Source organism: Patiria miniata, unplaced genomic scaffold (assembly GCF_015706575.1).
Source record: "Patiria miniata isolate m_02_andy unplaced genomic scaffold, ASM1570657v1 HiC_scaffold_28, whole genome shotgun sequence".
Taxonomy (NCBI): domain Eukaryota; kingdom Metazoa; phylum Echinodermata; class Asteroidea; order Valvatida; family Asterinidae; genus Patiria; species Patiria miniata.
The window spans coordinates 2,637,751-2,652,691 of NW_024037067.1; the positions used below are offsets into that span (position 1 = coordinate 2,637,751).

General features: G+C 38.6%; 1 protein-coding gene across 1 annotated transcript in view; it reads left to right on the top strand.

Moving 5' to 3' along the window:
* Positions 1 to 14,941, top strand: part of LOC119735005 (tuberin-like) — a 35,150-nt gene that overhangs the window by 11,979 nt on the left and 8,230 nt on the right. The window contains 19 exon segments of the mRNA XM_038208681.1: positions 227 to 367; positions 754 to 939; positions 1,436 to 1,591; positions 2,146 to 2,304; positions 3,106 to 3,228; positions 3,757 to 3,863; positions 4,750 to 4,885; positions 5,280 to 5,402; positions 5,754 to 5,888; positions 6,358 to 6,547; positions 6,766 to 6,859; positions 7,204 to 7,306; positions 7,784 to 7,875; positions 8,073 to 8,231; positions 8,462 to 8,770; positions 8,892 to 9,264; positions 9,713 to 9,989; positions 13,393 to 13,508; positions 13,852 to 14,651. Coding sequence (XP_038064609.1) covers positions 227 to 367; positions 754 to 939; positions 1,436 to 1,591; positions 2,146 to 2,304; positions 3,106 to 3,228; positions 3,757 to 3,863; positions 4,750 to 4,885; positions 5,280 to 5,402; positions 5,754 to 5,888; positions 6,358 to 6,547; positions 6,766 to 6,859; positions 7,204 to 7,306; positions 7,784 to 7,875; positions 8,073 to 8,231; positions 8,462 to 8,770; positions 8,892 to 9,264; positions 9,713 to 9,989; positions 13,393 to 13,508; positions 13,852 to 14,651 — 3,779 coding nt within the window.

Genomic DNA, 14,941 nt, shown 5'->3' on the forward strand with positions numbered 1-14,941 from the left:
CATATTCAACCAAAATTAGTACATTTCAGCTCAATTTACATTTGGCTCAACTTAATATCAGTAAAAATACTGGCAATGTAACTGGTTATGTTTTATTTTTCGTGAGAGGGAGCCCTAATCCTAATGCCAAAAAGGTTTTAAAAGTTCTGCATAAAAATGGCAGGCTGTTTTCTATTAAAAGATACCTCTGATGTTGAAGATAGATGTGTTGTTTCTTTTAAATAAGATCTATTCTACCCATGAGCTTTTGCCTGATGATCTTCACGATCTGTTGACGACAACCGAGCTGCTTCATGAGAGTAAATCATTCAGTGGTTCTGCTTCCAGGCTGTTTGGTATTGTTGAGGAGTTTGCTAACATTAGACCGGTAAGCCATGATATGTAATCAGTTCTGCCTGTCTGTACTCACTCTGTCTACCACTTTGCTACTTGCATTACTGTTTTTCTCTCATAAAGATGCTATGAGTTGTGTACATTTGATGCACTTTTGGACATTTACACAATTGAGCTTTGCAGGCATTTGATGTGCTGCTTGGTTCTCATGAGTTGGCCAAACTCTGCCCTCAACAATTCCTACACAGAATCAATTCAAGTCGTTTTCCGATTTCTTTCATGAAAAATATTTTGATACCCATGAAAAGATGTGATATACATCTCCCCCCCCCCCAATTTTTTTTCTCACTCTATTAAGTTTATTTTTACAGACAGAATTTATTGTGATGTTTAAATCTGACCTTGCAATGTTTTTGTCAGGAGAGTTCCGTCCTGACATTGGTGTCATTCCGAGCCCAGTCCATCCATCCTACCAAAGTTGATTGGATTCAGAACCTTCAAGGATTGATGGATAGTTATTTCAGAACTGAAGACCGTACAGCAATCAGGGAAGCAGCACTGCGCGTCTTGTCATCAGTTCTCAGCTCCACAAGTCACCTGTATGAGGTACAAGAAAGGCTCAACAATATTAACCTCCATTGACTGGTTTAATAATGATAATAATTTGGGGGCTAATCATCCTTACTCGCAGCTGAACCTGAATTGCTAGGGATGCAGCTACAACGTGGTCAGGGCAAAGGCATGTAAAGGCACCCTAGCCTGTGCCATACATCCCATGTCTGATCTTGAAGCAAAACCAGAAATTGAAAGTCATGTGGGTAGAGGGAGGAAAACCAGAGAGCCTGGAAATAAACCTTGGTGCAGGAGAGGGTCAAGGAACAACTCTACTCAACTCTTTGTTTGACTGCCCCTTGTTATGAGCACATATTCAGAGGACATGGGGCAGTACTGAATGATTTTGTTCATGACCAGCAATTACTGAAGTTTTTTTTTCCTTACCTGAATTACTAATAAGTGGCTTCAATGCTGTGTTGACAAGTTGTCTGATTATCTTTTGTACGTTTAGCATGAATTGTTGTAACTGGCTTGTATTTGTTTTCAGGATGACTTGATTGAGATGGTTGTCTTGCCTCAGCTTGGCCACATCTCTGAGGATCCCGACCCTGTCGTCCGTCAAGCTGCTGTTCATCTTTTGATGGACGTGGCTCAAGTTTGCCAAACTCATCGCTGTGTGGACATACTGGACATTATACAGAAGGTGGGTGGTACCAGTGTCCCAAGGGTCATCAACCTTGTCATTGAAGTTATATCTGTCATCATCGTTGTCAATTCCATTACATTGTCGTCTTTTATACATCGTTGTCATTGCCATGTCTGTCCTTGTCACCATTGTCATTTTTATCATTACCTTCAATATCACAATCGTATACATGGCGGGCCAAAGAAATACTATAAGAGCTGAAATTGGCAACAGACTGAAGAATCCATAATAGCCCTCTCTGCAAAAACTGTCTTGCCCATTTCTTTGCATCTTTCAAACTACTCCTTAAGAATATTAAATGACAGAATAACATTGTTTGTTTTTTTCGTTCGGAGCATTGGCATCATGACTATGATAGCAGTGTGTGGTCCTTAGACAACGTGGTTTGTAGTTCTTTAAATCCGGAACATCAATTTTCAGGGCATTGTTGAATGCCAGTCACCACAGTATTATCACCTTCATCATCACAATCACCATCATCAACATAATCATCTCACAAGAATCATGAATATCCTGAGTGATTTTTATACTTCTCAACAATTGTACCTTAGGTTGTCATGAGACCCATGCACACCGAAGCAAGTCTTGGTATCACCTTAGAGCCAACTGATACATCCAAGAATCTTGTCCCGCATCAGAGAGTCGCTGAGACAGATGAAGATCTTGTAGATATCAAAGCAGCTGTGCTCAGTCTCATGGAGCTCTTCAGGGTCAGTTGAAATTCAAACCAAACATTTTCAAGCTGTTACTGTGTGACATTACCCGATTTCTCCAAAATATATACTGTTAAAAATTGAGGGATTTGGACTGATATGAAGGATGAATATGAGAATTAATCTATCGCGGGAGAATCGCACAAATGCAGCTTGTGAAATATTGTCCAATTCATGATATACAAATGGACACAGAATGCGCAAAATCTGAGACAAACAAATCTTAACATACAAACTTCCATAGGGTTGTCTAAGAGGCGTGGCTAAGCCGCAAACGGAGGTAGGTCAGTTGAATGGAATTAGACAAATTTTCCCAATACGTGGCCAAGTTCGGGCAAGGACCATTAGTCGACTAGTGGTTGATTTGTGACGTACCTTACGCCTGCGCACTGGTAGCAACGTGCGAACGTCTCTAGTCAAACGCTGGTCAAAATGTCATTGCAAACTTGTGGATCCTGGCTCTCTGCTAGCGTTATGAATGCGCGCGGCTATTGGTTACCAGCGAAGCAACCAACCCCAGTAGTCTAGTTCCAAATAGTGGACTAGCGTAGTCAACCATCGTCGACTAGACAGAGTTCGGGCAGATGATAGTTAACCATTGGTCAACTATAGTCCTTGCAGGAACTTGGCCCGTGTTGACTATTTGCCTTAGATTGGTGAAACATACAGACACCCTTAATTCTCAACTTCTTCGCATTTTTGGAAATAAGTTTAATTTGTAACTATTTCCTCATTTTAGTCCATCACACAAGGGCCGGTAGTCTGATGAACATGTTTTCTCTTTTCGCTTGATTCCAGTCTAAGTTGTATCGTCTACCATCCAATCATTGTGTTCTTGCTTTTGAGCTGTTAGTGAAGCATATGCAGGCACAGTACCAGCATACATTCAACTCAGTCACAGCTCGGACAATCAGACTCATGGTAAGACCTCAATGTGTTCGTTTGTCAATTAGTCACTCCTGTAAGACTATTGACTGATGTCAATCCAATGGTTAATATATTAGAATAGCTGTAGATATTGACTACACAAATCAAAGTACAAGTGGTCAAACAGTTGTCCAGAGCATACACAGCATATATTTCCTCAATCTGAAATCTAAATGAACCCCTTGTTTCTTTTATTTGTTCTTAATGTGTGTGTTTTTTTTTTGCATTTGCAAATGATTCTTAAAAATTTGGGGGATCCTTGTTTCACAACCAAGTTAATTTGGATGTAAATTGAATTTGTCATGTGCTACATATTTTTCATTTAATGTGACATCGTTTATCATATGTTTATCATTGGACAATCGTTTGAAGCATTTTTTGTGTTATTACAAATAGCATGACTATTTCTCTAGTTGAGAAATTATTCGCACACGGTGTTTCCGCAAACCTTTCATTTATTAGTTCTCCACCATGCAAAGCCTCAAATCTTACTTAGCTCTCTTTGTTTCTTAATATCTCTAGGTATTTGAGTATCTTCTCATGCTTCGTTCAGACAGCATGTATCACATCGGTCTCCCAGACAAAGATGGAAACATCAGATACAGCTCCTACGTTCTCTGTGATTACAAGTAAGGATTGTATTGTAATAATATGGACAGACATGATTATATCTCACCCTCCGTGGCAATGAGGCCAATTCTTATTCCTACTTCCCATCCTATAACCCACAGTCTTTCAAGCACTATGATAAACAAGCTCAATTTTTTCTATCTTACCCCTTCTCTTTTTCCTGTGTCAAGATTCCTTTTGGACTATAAGTGTTTGTCTGCATTTTCTTGGCATTATCTACCCAAACAAACCAAGAGAAACTATGTATACACAGGTTTTTACATCAAGTTCTTCAAGATCTTCATCAAGTTCTTCTTTTGCTTGCATTGTACCTGTGTATTTTAATGGATAATTGTGTATTTTAATGGATATTTGTGTATTTAATTGTTTATTTGGGTACCGGTATTTTAATTTCACTCGTGAATTTTAATTGTATCTGGGTAGTTAGATTTTTACGACATTGTGTATGTATACATGTACTGCGCACTTGAACACTAATGTGGAATCTGTGCAATATAAATTAATTATTATTATTATTATTCGATCTACTTTCCATATAAAATGCCAAATTTATTTCACTGCTAATTGGCTTCCTCCAACAGCTGTAAAGGTAGTGCGCTCATTTAAAGTCAACATTGATCTCACTTTATTTATTTACTTCCACCCCAAATTGAATTAAAAACACTCAATTGGTCAGTACTATAGACTTGACTCAAATCAGAATCGTTTTAAGTTGGTATCTGAAAAACCAAAAGAAAAACCAAATCAAAAAAACAAAAATCACAAAAACCACTTCATTTACAGCTTCCCAGAAACACAAAAAGTTACATGTAACATGTGTTCCACTTCAGTGCTTTGTAACAATAATAACAGATTATAAGTTGTTGATGTGTTCTTTCTATGTAGACTTGAGATGGATATCACTGGTAAGACCTCTCCACCTTCAGTTTGTGCATCTCCTCCCATCGTGGAACGTTTCTGTAAGACAACCTTCATTCCCTTTGCTGATGCTTTCAAGGTTATCACGACCTGCTTGAAATATGTAAGTGCTGAACCTTCCTTACTAATGGATAATAGTCCAAGAAAAGGGCCCGTTTTTGTCCCATATGTAACGCCATTTTTTATTTAATTACATAATCATTGCAAAGACTAATTAACATAAACAATTCTTGTGAGTATTCTCCTTGCAGATGCCTAACAGAAGAATATGAAACACTGAAATCTATGAATTTTGTAGAGGGTTTGACTTTCATTATGTATGGGACAGAGTGGTCCTAAATCTATTGAAAAGTGATTCAACTAGGATGTAACATTGTGCACAATATGGTAGTTGCCTGAAGTTATTTGCCTCAGAACACAAATCATAATGAATGTTGGTACATATCTCAAATTTGATCCAACTTGAGATTTCTCTTTCTTCTCTGTCATGTGACCAGGAGACAGACTGGCACGTACTGAACAAGGTGTCACAGAGTTTGGCTAAAGCCCTGCAGAATAGAACGCTGGTCCTAGCATCCAATGCAAACTTGGATTTGCTGTGTTTGACACTCTGCACTATGGTACGTAAATAGTTCCTAATGATTTGCCCATCCCTTCAGCATTGTCCACTTCCCCAGTGTCTAAATGTTCTTGAGTGATGGTGGAAAAACTTCACTTGTGTTGGAAGGCAAAATACAGTTCTAAATGTAAACAGATCAACAGTATAACTGGGTGAGCTGAACGTTGGTGCCCGTCACTTGCCCTTATTGCCTTGATATTGGATAAGAAAAGGGGTAATAGGTAACCAGTGATGAATGCATGCCCCCTGGGCTGCTTAAAAATAACCCATGTATCCATTGTTGACATATAATTTGTGCTGAAGTTATTAATGTCCAAACAATGTAACCTCTATATTTTTATTGCCATCTTAGGTTGATGATAAAAGTCACATTCGCCGACTGCATCACACACCGCAGACATTCACTAGAGCTGATTTCTATGTTGGAGTGTATCGTGTTCTGACAGCCCTAGTGCCTTACCACACTCAACTTGAGAACAGACGACAGGTGAGGGCAGCCTTGTTAGTGTTCAACTCTTAATTTTAGTTTAGGGATGTATTCAAAATGGCCCTCCTGAGCAATGGCTACATCAATTGTTAGTATTTCTCCAAGTAGTTGTAATTGGGGAAAACCCAAACAATAAAGCTAATGGAAATTAGTATGAAATCAAAGGCTCTGACTTTAGAATTTGAAGGTCCTTGGAAATGTAAGGGTATGTATTGATTATAAATATTTCATTTCTTGGTTTTTAAAGAGTTCTCATGAATTTTTAGCCCCTTCTCTTATAACCTCCTCCCATGCTGAAAATATTGCAGACATTTGGGGAAATATTCCTTCAATTTCTTCCTCTAATGGCCTTTTCAAAGCCTGGCTACTATTCTGCATATTATTTAAGATACCCTATCAAAGTGGTGACAGGGATATTTTCTGTGTTGCTAACAGTTGTGTATGATTTGTTTTGATCTGTGGATTTCAGGTTGACCTTATCAAATGTCTGGAGGCTGGGCTGAAGCTGAAGTGTGCCCAACAATGCGTAGATGGGCTAACGCTGTGCGTCATGGAAATGCAAAATACAATGGTCAAAATACTGCCCTCTATCATCCTGGAGATGTCTAAGATGTCAGCCACTCCTAACATGGCCATCCCTGTCTTGGAGTTCCTATCAAGTAAGCTATTAGATGGATGATGGAAGACCGGTTATTAGTCCCTCCTCCCTTATCAATGATTCCTTCTCAGTTGGACTTTCATGACTTGCAGAGTCATTTGGAGTTTGTAAAAAATGGCTGTTATTATGTTTAGGTTTACCAATGTAACTTCCAACTTTGAACACAGCTTTCACTGAATCAATGATTTTGTTTTCTTCGTTTTTTTCCCATGCTGATAGGTTTGATTTGGTTTCCGCATCTATATACCAGTTTTGTAGAGAACCAGTATATGAGCATCTTTGCTGTGGCGTTACACTATACCAACCCCTTCAAGTAAGTTAAAGAACACTCTTGGTTTCTTCCCTCTAAATGATGGTCTTTCTGTCAATTCACTTGTTTCAAATAATGGTGGACAAATGTTGGTTGTACTAACCTAGATTCCATTAAATAAGCATGTGTGTTATTGTGTGCAGGTGAAACTCAGCTTTGTTGAATGATGTTAAGACAGGATACTAGACCATATGGTTACATTTGTCTTGTTGGTATTCTGATAAATGTTTAACAATTGTAGTTTATTTTGCCTTATTTTAAAAGCCGTCTGTGTTGCAACTGACCTTGTTTAATCGTAGTAATCACGTTTTCAATAATGATGACACATTTGTTGTGATTTTTGGCAGGTTTTCATTGTATGTAGTGTCGCTGGCTCATCACGTCATTGCAATGTGGTTTATCAAATGCCGTTTGGCATTCCGCAGAGAGTTTGTTAATTGTATTACAAGGGTAAGCATGAAGTGACATTTAAACAATTTGTCCGATTCTAAAATGCTTTCACTTGAACATGTATCAAACACTGTATAATCTGCAATCATGACTTTCCAATCTGACCAAATTACAGAGCTTAAATGGCTAAAGTCAGTTACAAATCACTTCTATCATGCAATGTTTGTTTGGATTTAAACATAATAAACATCAGACTGAAACTCTGCAATCTTCTTGCTGAGAGAAGTGTGGTGAATTCATATTTTCATGACAATGCAAAGAATTGGAATGTGAATTTACAAAGTTGACTCAAAGCTGGATTTTGTAAATTTGTACCACAGATGTTTCAGGAAGTCACACTAGCTTCTCATGAAAAATTGAATTGATCAGTTCACAGCTGTACTTTTTGTTTGGCCTTGCCATAATTTTGATTTGTCTTCTTGAATTCATTCTGATTCAGTCTATTATAATAACATTTCTTATTAATCTTGTTTGTAGGGGCTTAGAGCAAGTTCACCTAAGATGTCATTAGACAGTCCGGGACGTGTTAAACTACGTAGAAGCAGCAGCTTGACTGAGAAAACTAGCCAGTAAGTCAACCATCAAATCATCAAGGCATTGTGTGTTAGGATTAAGGGTGGGGGAGATTTTTGATCGAGGTTTTCAAGAAATTATGGTTATGAAAAACAACGCAAACAAAAGTTTGGAAGTTAATGTCTTTATATGAAATTGCTTTATGAAGAAGACAGAATGGTTATTGTAATGTCTACTTCATCCTTAATTTCAGGTTGTCGAAGAAAGATGGTGGTAAATCCCAAGAGAAAACTCAGGAATCTGAGCGTGCGAGTACTGAGATACTGAGTGAGTTACACTCATTACTCACTGAGGGATGTCTTGACATGATGGCTAGATATGCACATTCCAACTGCACTACAGTACCAAAGAGGTGGGTAGATAATTCAGCAGTTTGAACAGATTGGGCGAAGATGAAAACGTAAGGCTCCTAACTTTTATGAACTTTGGGGCATACTTATACATTTTAAAGTTCAATAAGTGAGTTGTCACATGGAGAAGGAATAAGATGATAAAAAAAACAATTAAAAACCCAAAAAAAATATGTTGAAGTGATATTTCTTCCATATTTAGTACTTCTTTATATATGGCTCAATTCCTTAGGTCCCCTGTCGCAGAATTTCTCCTGGCTGGTGGCCAATCACAGTCCTGGTTGCTTGGCAATAAGATCATCACCATAACAACAAGTGGTGGAAGTTCCAGAATGCAGAAGAACGGGATTTGTGAGAAGTGCCAATCGCTCATCAAACTTGAAACTGGAGAGGATCCAAAGCAGTGCAGCACAGAGAGCTCTACCATCTGGAAGTCAGGGGAATCCAGCAAATCTGTTGATGAGCCTTCTGGGGAGCAGCTGGCTCTGTCCAAGGGGTTTCTCAGAAGGCAACGGTCCAAGTCTGGAGAGAAATCATCAAGGTAAGCCAATGCTCTCTGCTCAGTCTCTCACTTTGAGTTGGAAAGCAAAATGTGTCCTTGGAAAATCAATCAACGATATTTGATAAATATGTTGTTTTTCTAAATATTCTTTTTCTTTTAGTCGTGGGACTACTTCTCCATCCTCATCCCCACTTCCCACTGACAAATCCAAATCCTTTGAGTATAATGCCCCACCAACTCCTGAGAAGTCTGTGTCTGAGACACGAGGATCTCGTGCCAATAGTCCACCGCCTCCCAAGTCTGGAAGAACCAGCGGTGATAGCCACAAGTCTAAGTCTGGAGCAGCAAGTCCTTGTAGTACAGGCCGGGCTGGTTCTCCAGTAGTAGGTGAATTGAAGCCCCAAGCAGAGACATCTAAGGAGTTTATGGAACGAGTTCAAGCATCATTACATGAGAGAGCAGAGTCTTCAGCTGCCAAACTATCCTCACTTAATGTCTATCAGTGCAACTGTTGGTGTCAGGGGTGGGCTGAGGTGAGTAAATGACCCCTCTTAGCTGTTCCCTTTTCATTTTGCATTAGAGAATTAAAACATCCGACCGTAGTATTTTGACTTGAGGTCTCATCAGTCGGTAATTTGAGCAGTTTGCAGGAGATTTTCTATTCTTCTCTTTATTGAGTGAAGGGCCTGTTTACATTACAATTCTCTTTTAAATGCAAGTGAAGGTGTTAGAATTGACGGTACTGTCTGTGTGTGTTCGGAGTGTATGGACAAATACATAACATAGATTAAAGCCTGGTTCATACTTCACGCGAAAGCGAAAGCGAAGCGAAATTCGTGACGTCAACAATACATTCGAAGCGCGTCCACCATTGTTGACGACATGAACTTCGCTTTGCACTAGCTTTCGCGTGAAGTATGAACTGGGCTTAAGGACAGTTTTTGGGAAATAAATTTTGATATTGATGCTTTTGAATTGAAGGTGTACGTGAGACGTCCAACTGGCAACACATCATGGATTATGAGGATTGAGAATGGGGGCGCCCTTCTCCCAACTACGCAGGACTTCCCATTGGCAGATATCTCTTCACTCTTGCTGCGTAATCGAGAGCTGGATTTAGAGATCGATGCCATTGAGTTTGAGGATGATGATGATGATAAAGATGATACAGAAGAGATGATACTTGAGGGAGATGGCAAGATGGGATCACAGGAGAAGGATGTGGAGCATAGCAACCAATCAGTTGCGAAGCAACAAGGTAAGACTTATGTCTGAAAGTTTTGAATACACTCACTCAAAATAGTTAAATGCTAATATTTTTCTTGACTTAAAATTCGTTCAAGATAATAAACACTTCCAACACTCACGGGGGATCTTTCATTCTCAGACGCCGCTCTCAAACTCTAGAACAATCTTCCCTTTGAACTACAACAGTGTTCTTTATTGCAGTCATTCAAATCATCTCTTTAAGACAAATGTGTTCATCTCACGTTTTTTTTCTTCAGTTTGATACAATTTTAATTGCTTATTGTTGTGGAATGTGCCATGAGCGTCTAATGTGGTGGATACTCGCGCTGTATGTTTTCATTATCATTTATTATTCATGGAAAGGAAACCTTTTATCAAACGTTTGTCTGAACAAAACAGCAAATAAAATAAACAAATACATTCAATCCAGAGAGTTCTCTTGAACAGATAGTATTTGCGCCTGTATAATATGATAAATGTTTGGGGTAATTAAGCACTATTTGGTGGTGGTGTTGTTTCATTTTGTCATGCTAAGCTCTTATTCTTTATTTAATGGCATTAAATGAGACTTAGTGGAATTGCATGGTGGATATGCGGTACCTCAGCATTTTGAACAGTATGCTCCATTCATCATCAGGAGACACCTCATGATGAACATGGCATGCTGTTCAAAACTTCGAGTTAAACCAACTGGTTCTTCTCAGAACCACACAACTCTCTAAGAGATATCATTCACATGGTGTTACCACAAATTTCCCATTTGTTTAATGGTGTTGTGTGTGTTGTTTTGACTTTGGTGAGTTGTTCATACTAACACAATTTTGTGAGAAATTATCTGTCAAAATGTTATGCAATATTTGGGTGGTTAGTTTTACTAAATGGCACAATTTGTAACATCGGACATATTGTCCCCTGAAGTCCAATTGAATCACATTTTAACCATAAAAGCTTTTCAAATAGTTTCCATATACAATGTACATTTTTCAAATAGTATTTGTTTTCAGTTGCCAACCCATTTTATTAACTCATCTCTGCTTTGATGAGAATGTTTTGAAAAATTGTTTATGATGTGGGTTGAAGGAAAAGAGACAAACGCTGGAAACATTTGGAAATATTTTAAAGAAGGCATGAGCATGAATGTTTACACGAAGAGCAGTACATGAAGTGAACAAGAAATATGTCAGTGGGGTAAGAGAAATACTGATTGTGTGTACAGTCGACATGTATCTGACTGGTCCCGTGCTTTGTTAGGTTTGCTGATCACCGATTTAATGCATGTTGATGTTGCTTTGCTAGCTGTTTTCACTTTGTTTACATATGTACCGGTAGTTGATTTTTTTCCTTTTTGCATGTCTAATGATTGTCTCAGCTAACAACCTTTCCCCTACGACCCCTGACCTTCATGTTAGCGGAGAGTCAGCTGGCATTAATGATGTTGGTGATGAAACTCAGTTCTTCCCTCCAGTAATGGTACCGTTGCCATTTGGTTCGGGGCCTGCCATAGTAGTTGATCCTTCGTTTATCTACCATGGCAGCAGTTTTTCTGATGGTTAGCATTTGCCTCTATTAAGCAGTTCATAAATATAATAGTAAATACTGCAAAAAAGTTGCAAATTTAAAAAATTGCGCGAGCAGAAATTGCTAAGCGTAACCAAACACACATGCCCGTAATTTACCCCTACTGATTGCACAGTGCTCAGACAAAGCATGATTCATTCAAATACATGTAGCCTGCTTGCTCCCATGCATACAAGCACTGTGGGGCAGTGTAACATTGTCACACAACAATTTCCACTCATGTAATCATTTAACTTTGCAACTTTAACAACTACATGTACATCATTTTTCATAAACCGTCATCAGTCTTTGATGATTAACAGTCTTTGGTAGAAAATGGGTATTAAAATGTAGGTAACAAATTCCCCATGGGTCTATATAAATGACATCATCATAAGACGATCAGATTCAAAATTACGACCCCTCCAATGAGCGTGGACTTTCGTTTTTGCGGCGTTTATTTGATCTGTTCTTGGGCACAAAACTCAGAATTATACTTGAACATGGCTATGTAGTGGTACATTTACAATGTGCTGAAGTGACCCCATAGTAATGTGCTTATTTTCATGGCTAGAGGAGCACCTTGCACGGGCAACCACATGCTCATTTTTCACTTTCGCAAAATGGCCAAAATATAAGATCATGTTTGCAGAGCAACATACATGTAGGCCACATCCAAATGTCACGTCTTCAGCCATTGTCTTAGTATTCACTCATTACAGGTACATATACATGGCAATAAGCTGACAATGGACATTTCTATATTTTCCTTTTAGTTTTTAATTTGTTTTTATATTATCAACATATATATTTTTTATAATGATTCTTTTTGAGTATATTTGTTTTTATATTTTTAACCCAATCCTGTAATTGGCGGTTTTTTCTGCTGTTGGATGTGGATAATTAATAAAGAAATAAATAAATAGCCTTAGCTCTATTATTCAAAATCGTAAGGGATGGTTGGCAAATTAGTATGTAACTTAAAAAGAAGGTTAATCCAAAAAATAATTGGCTAATATGTAAAGGTTAGCAACTTCAAATATGTCAAAGTGGCCCATCTTTTTAGAGGGAAGTTCATTAGATTTTCATTGATATCTTATTTGTATCTCCTCCATCACAGATGACGGAGGCTCGTGGAGCATCATTGACACTAAACCTCTTTTTCCAAGTTTGCATGATACAGTGGTGAATTGAGCTGTATAGTGACAATCAAAATCTCAACTTTGAAAAACAAATAATCAAGGGAAAGACGCTGACCGTACCTGACGCTGCTTTTTTCTTCATATATCATCTCAATGAATGTCAGTAATTGCAAAAATGATAAGACATTGAATCTGGCAATGAGAAACATTTCCAATTTTGTTAGGAAACGCTTAGAAATTGTCTTGATCCTCCATAGACTTTGTGCACAACTGCTGTAGTAGCATCAGGTTGCAACATTCTTTTTCTAATCAGTCCTTACTGGCCTTATTCTTCATGTCTTACCCAAGTACCAAAGGATAAGAAATACATTTATTGCTTAGAGCATTTAACCCACAGAGAGAGAAAGTGGAACCTCTCCATTTCATTGCTTTTTTATTTTACCATCCTATGTGTTCATAGTTTCCTTCCATTTCATTGTTAATCATCTCATCTCATTTCAGTTAGATATTTTTGTCCATGTCTACCCTGATCATCAGCCAGGATTGGTCTCTCTAAATCTGCATAATCAATTGCGAAGTTTAACTATGTATATTGTTTGAGCCATTAACAGTGTTTTGACATCAAATCTCAGTTTATTGTTAAGCTTAAATGATTGACAGCAATGACAAAATCTGTCTTTGTTTCATTCATTTCATGACCCATTTTGTTCTCAGATGGTGATGAGGATTTCAAGTTTTCCAAGCCCAAGCTAGGTCAATCTCCTCAAGTGCACCATGGAATATCCTACTTCCCAGGATACACTGCAGCACACACAGATACTGAAGACCAGGTCAGGAAACCAACCAACAAACAATCCATCCATCTCTTCACTGTTTAGTCAGGGTGGTGATGGGCCCAGTAAGCATTGGCTGCTAACATTTGGCAGGGCAGTGTTGGCTCATTTTGATTGTGTAGTTCACTGAATGAATGTCAACAGCTTTCATTGTTATGAATAAATTATATACCAAACTTACACAAACACTGCTGATCCGTTGCCAGTTTTGTGCTTTCCCATTATCAGAACCTCACAAAGTCTCAGAGAGATCAGTTACATGGTGCAACTGTAAACATACTCTTATTTCTCTCTTCACCACGTAAACCTTCAAATCTTACCATAATTCCTTTGGTTTCAGAGTGTCGACATGGCAACAGTCATTGAAGATGCAACCACTGATCTGGAAAACATCACTGAGTTAGTGGAAGATCCTACAACCGACCGTAGAATCTTTCCACGATCTAGCTCATGTCCAAATATCATGGAGACCTTGACATCAACAGGATCAGCGGAAGCAGAGACAGAGGATCCTGATGAGTTGAGCACATCACCAAGGACTGTAGTCAAGAGCTTCCAACAGAAGCAAGCTCCTATCTCTAGCTCCTACAAAGAGATGTCTATACTTGAGCAAAGACTGCTTCTTCAGGACAGCGCTTTTGGGAGTGCATGTAAAGACAGTGATGCTCACCCAACTGTAAACGTCCAAGAAACCACAAATCAAGAAGGTGAATCAAAACTCCAAGATGCTGTGGACTTGATGAATAAAGACTTGCTCCAAACTGAAGTGGTATCAACAGCTGCTGCCACTTCATCAGCAAAGTTTTTAGTGCCACCTGATGATGTCTCACCATATACTCCAGACCAGACTCAACGGCGTGGAGGACAAAAGAAACCAAGACCTGTGTCTTTACCTCCACAAACCAATGGGGAGGAGTTACAAATACATGTAGCTACATCAGATACCAAGAAACAGACTTATGTTGGAGTGGATGCCTTAAAAAGGCAACAGCGAACAGAGCTACATTCGGTGGGACGTCCTAGAGGCCACACAGTAGCTTCCATGGTGTCATCTGCTTCCAATGAGGAATATACAGGAAGAAGACGAAGAACTTCTGAGAACAGACCAAGGGTGATGAACAGAACGGGGCTCAGTCCAAGGTAACACCAACTCCATTCTTCAAGAAATTACTGAACAAGATCACTGAATCACTGAACAAGATCACTGAATCACTGAATCAAAGAGCAAGATCACTAAATCACCAAACACAATGTGTGTGTGTGTGTATTGCAGCAATTCTTTCAATAGGTTATGTAGTTGTATTAATGTGAGATGTTTTGTGGTGGTTAATACAACCCTTGGGATGTTTCTTTGGCAATGACAGCAATGTCCTTGAGATATTTCAGTGGTGTTATTAGTACAAAATAAAATAAAACCACATACAAGGAGA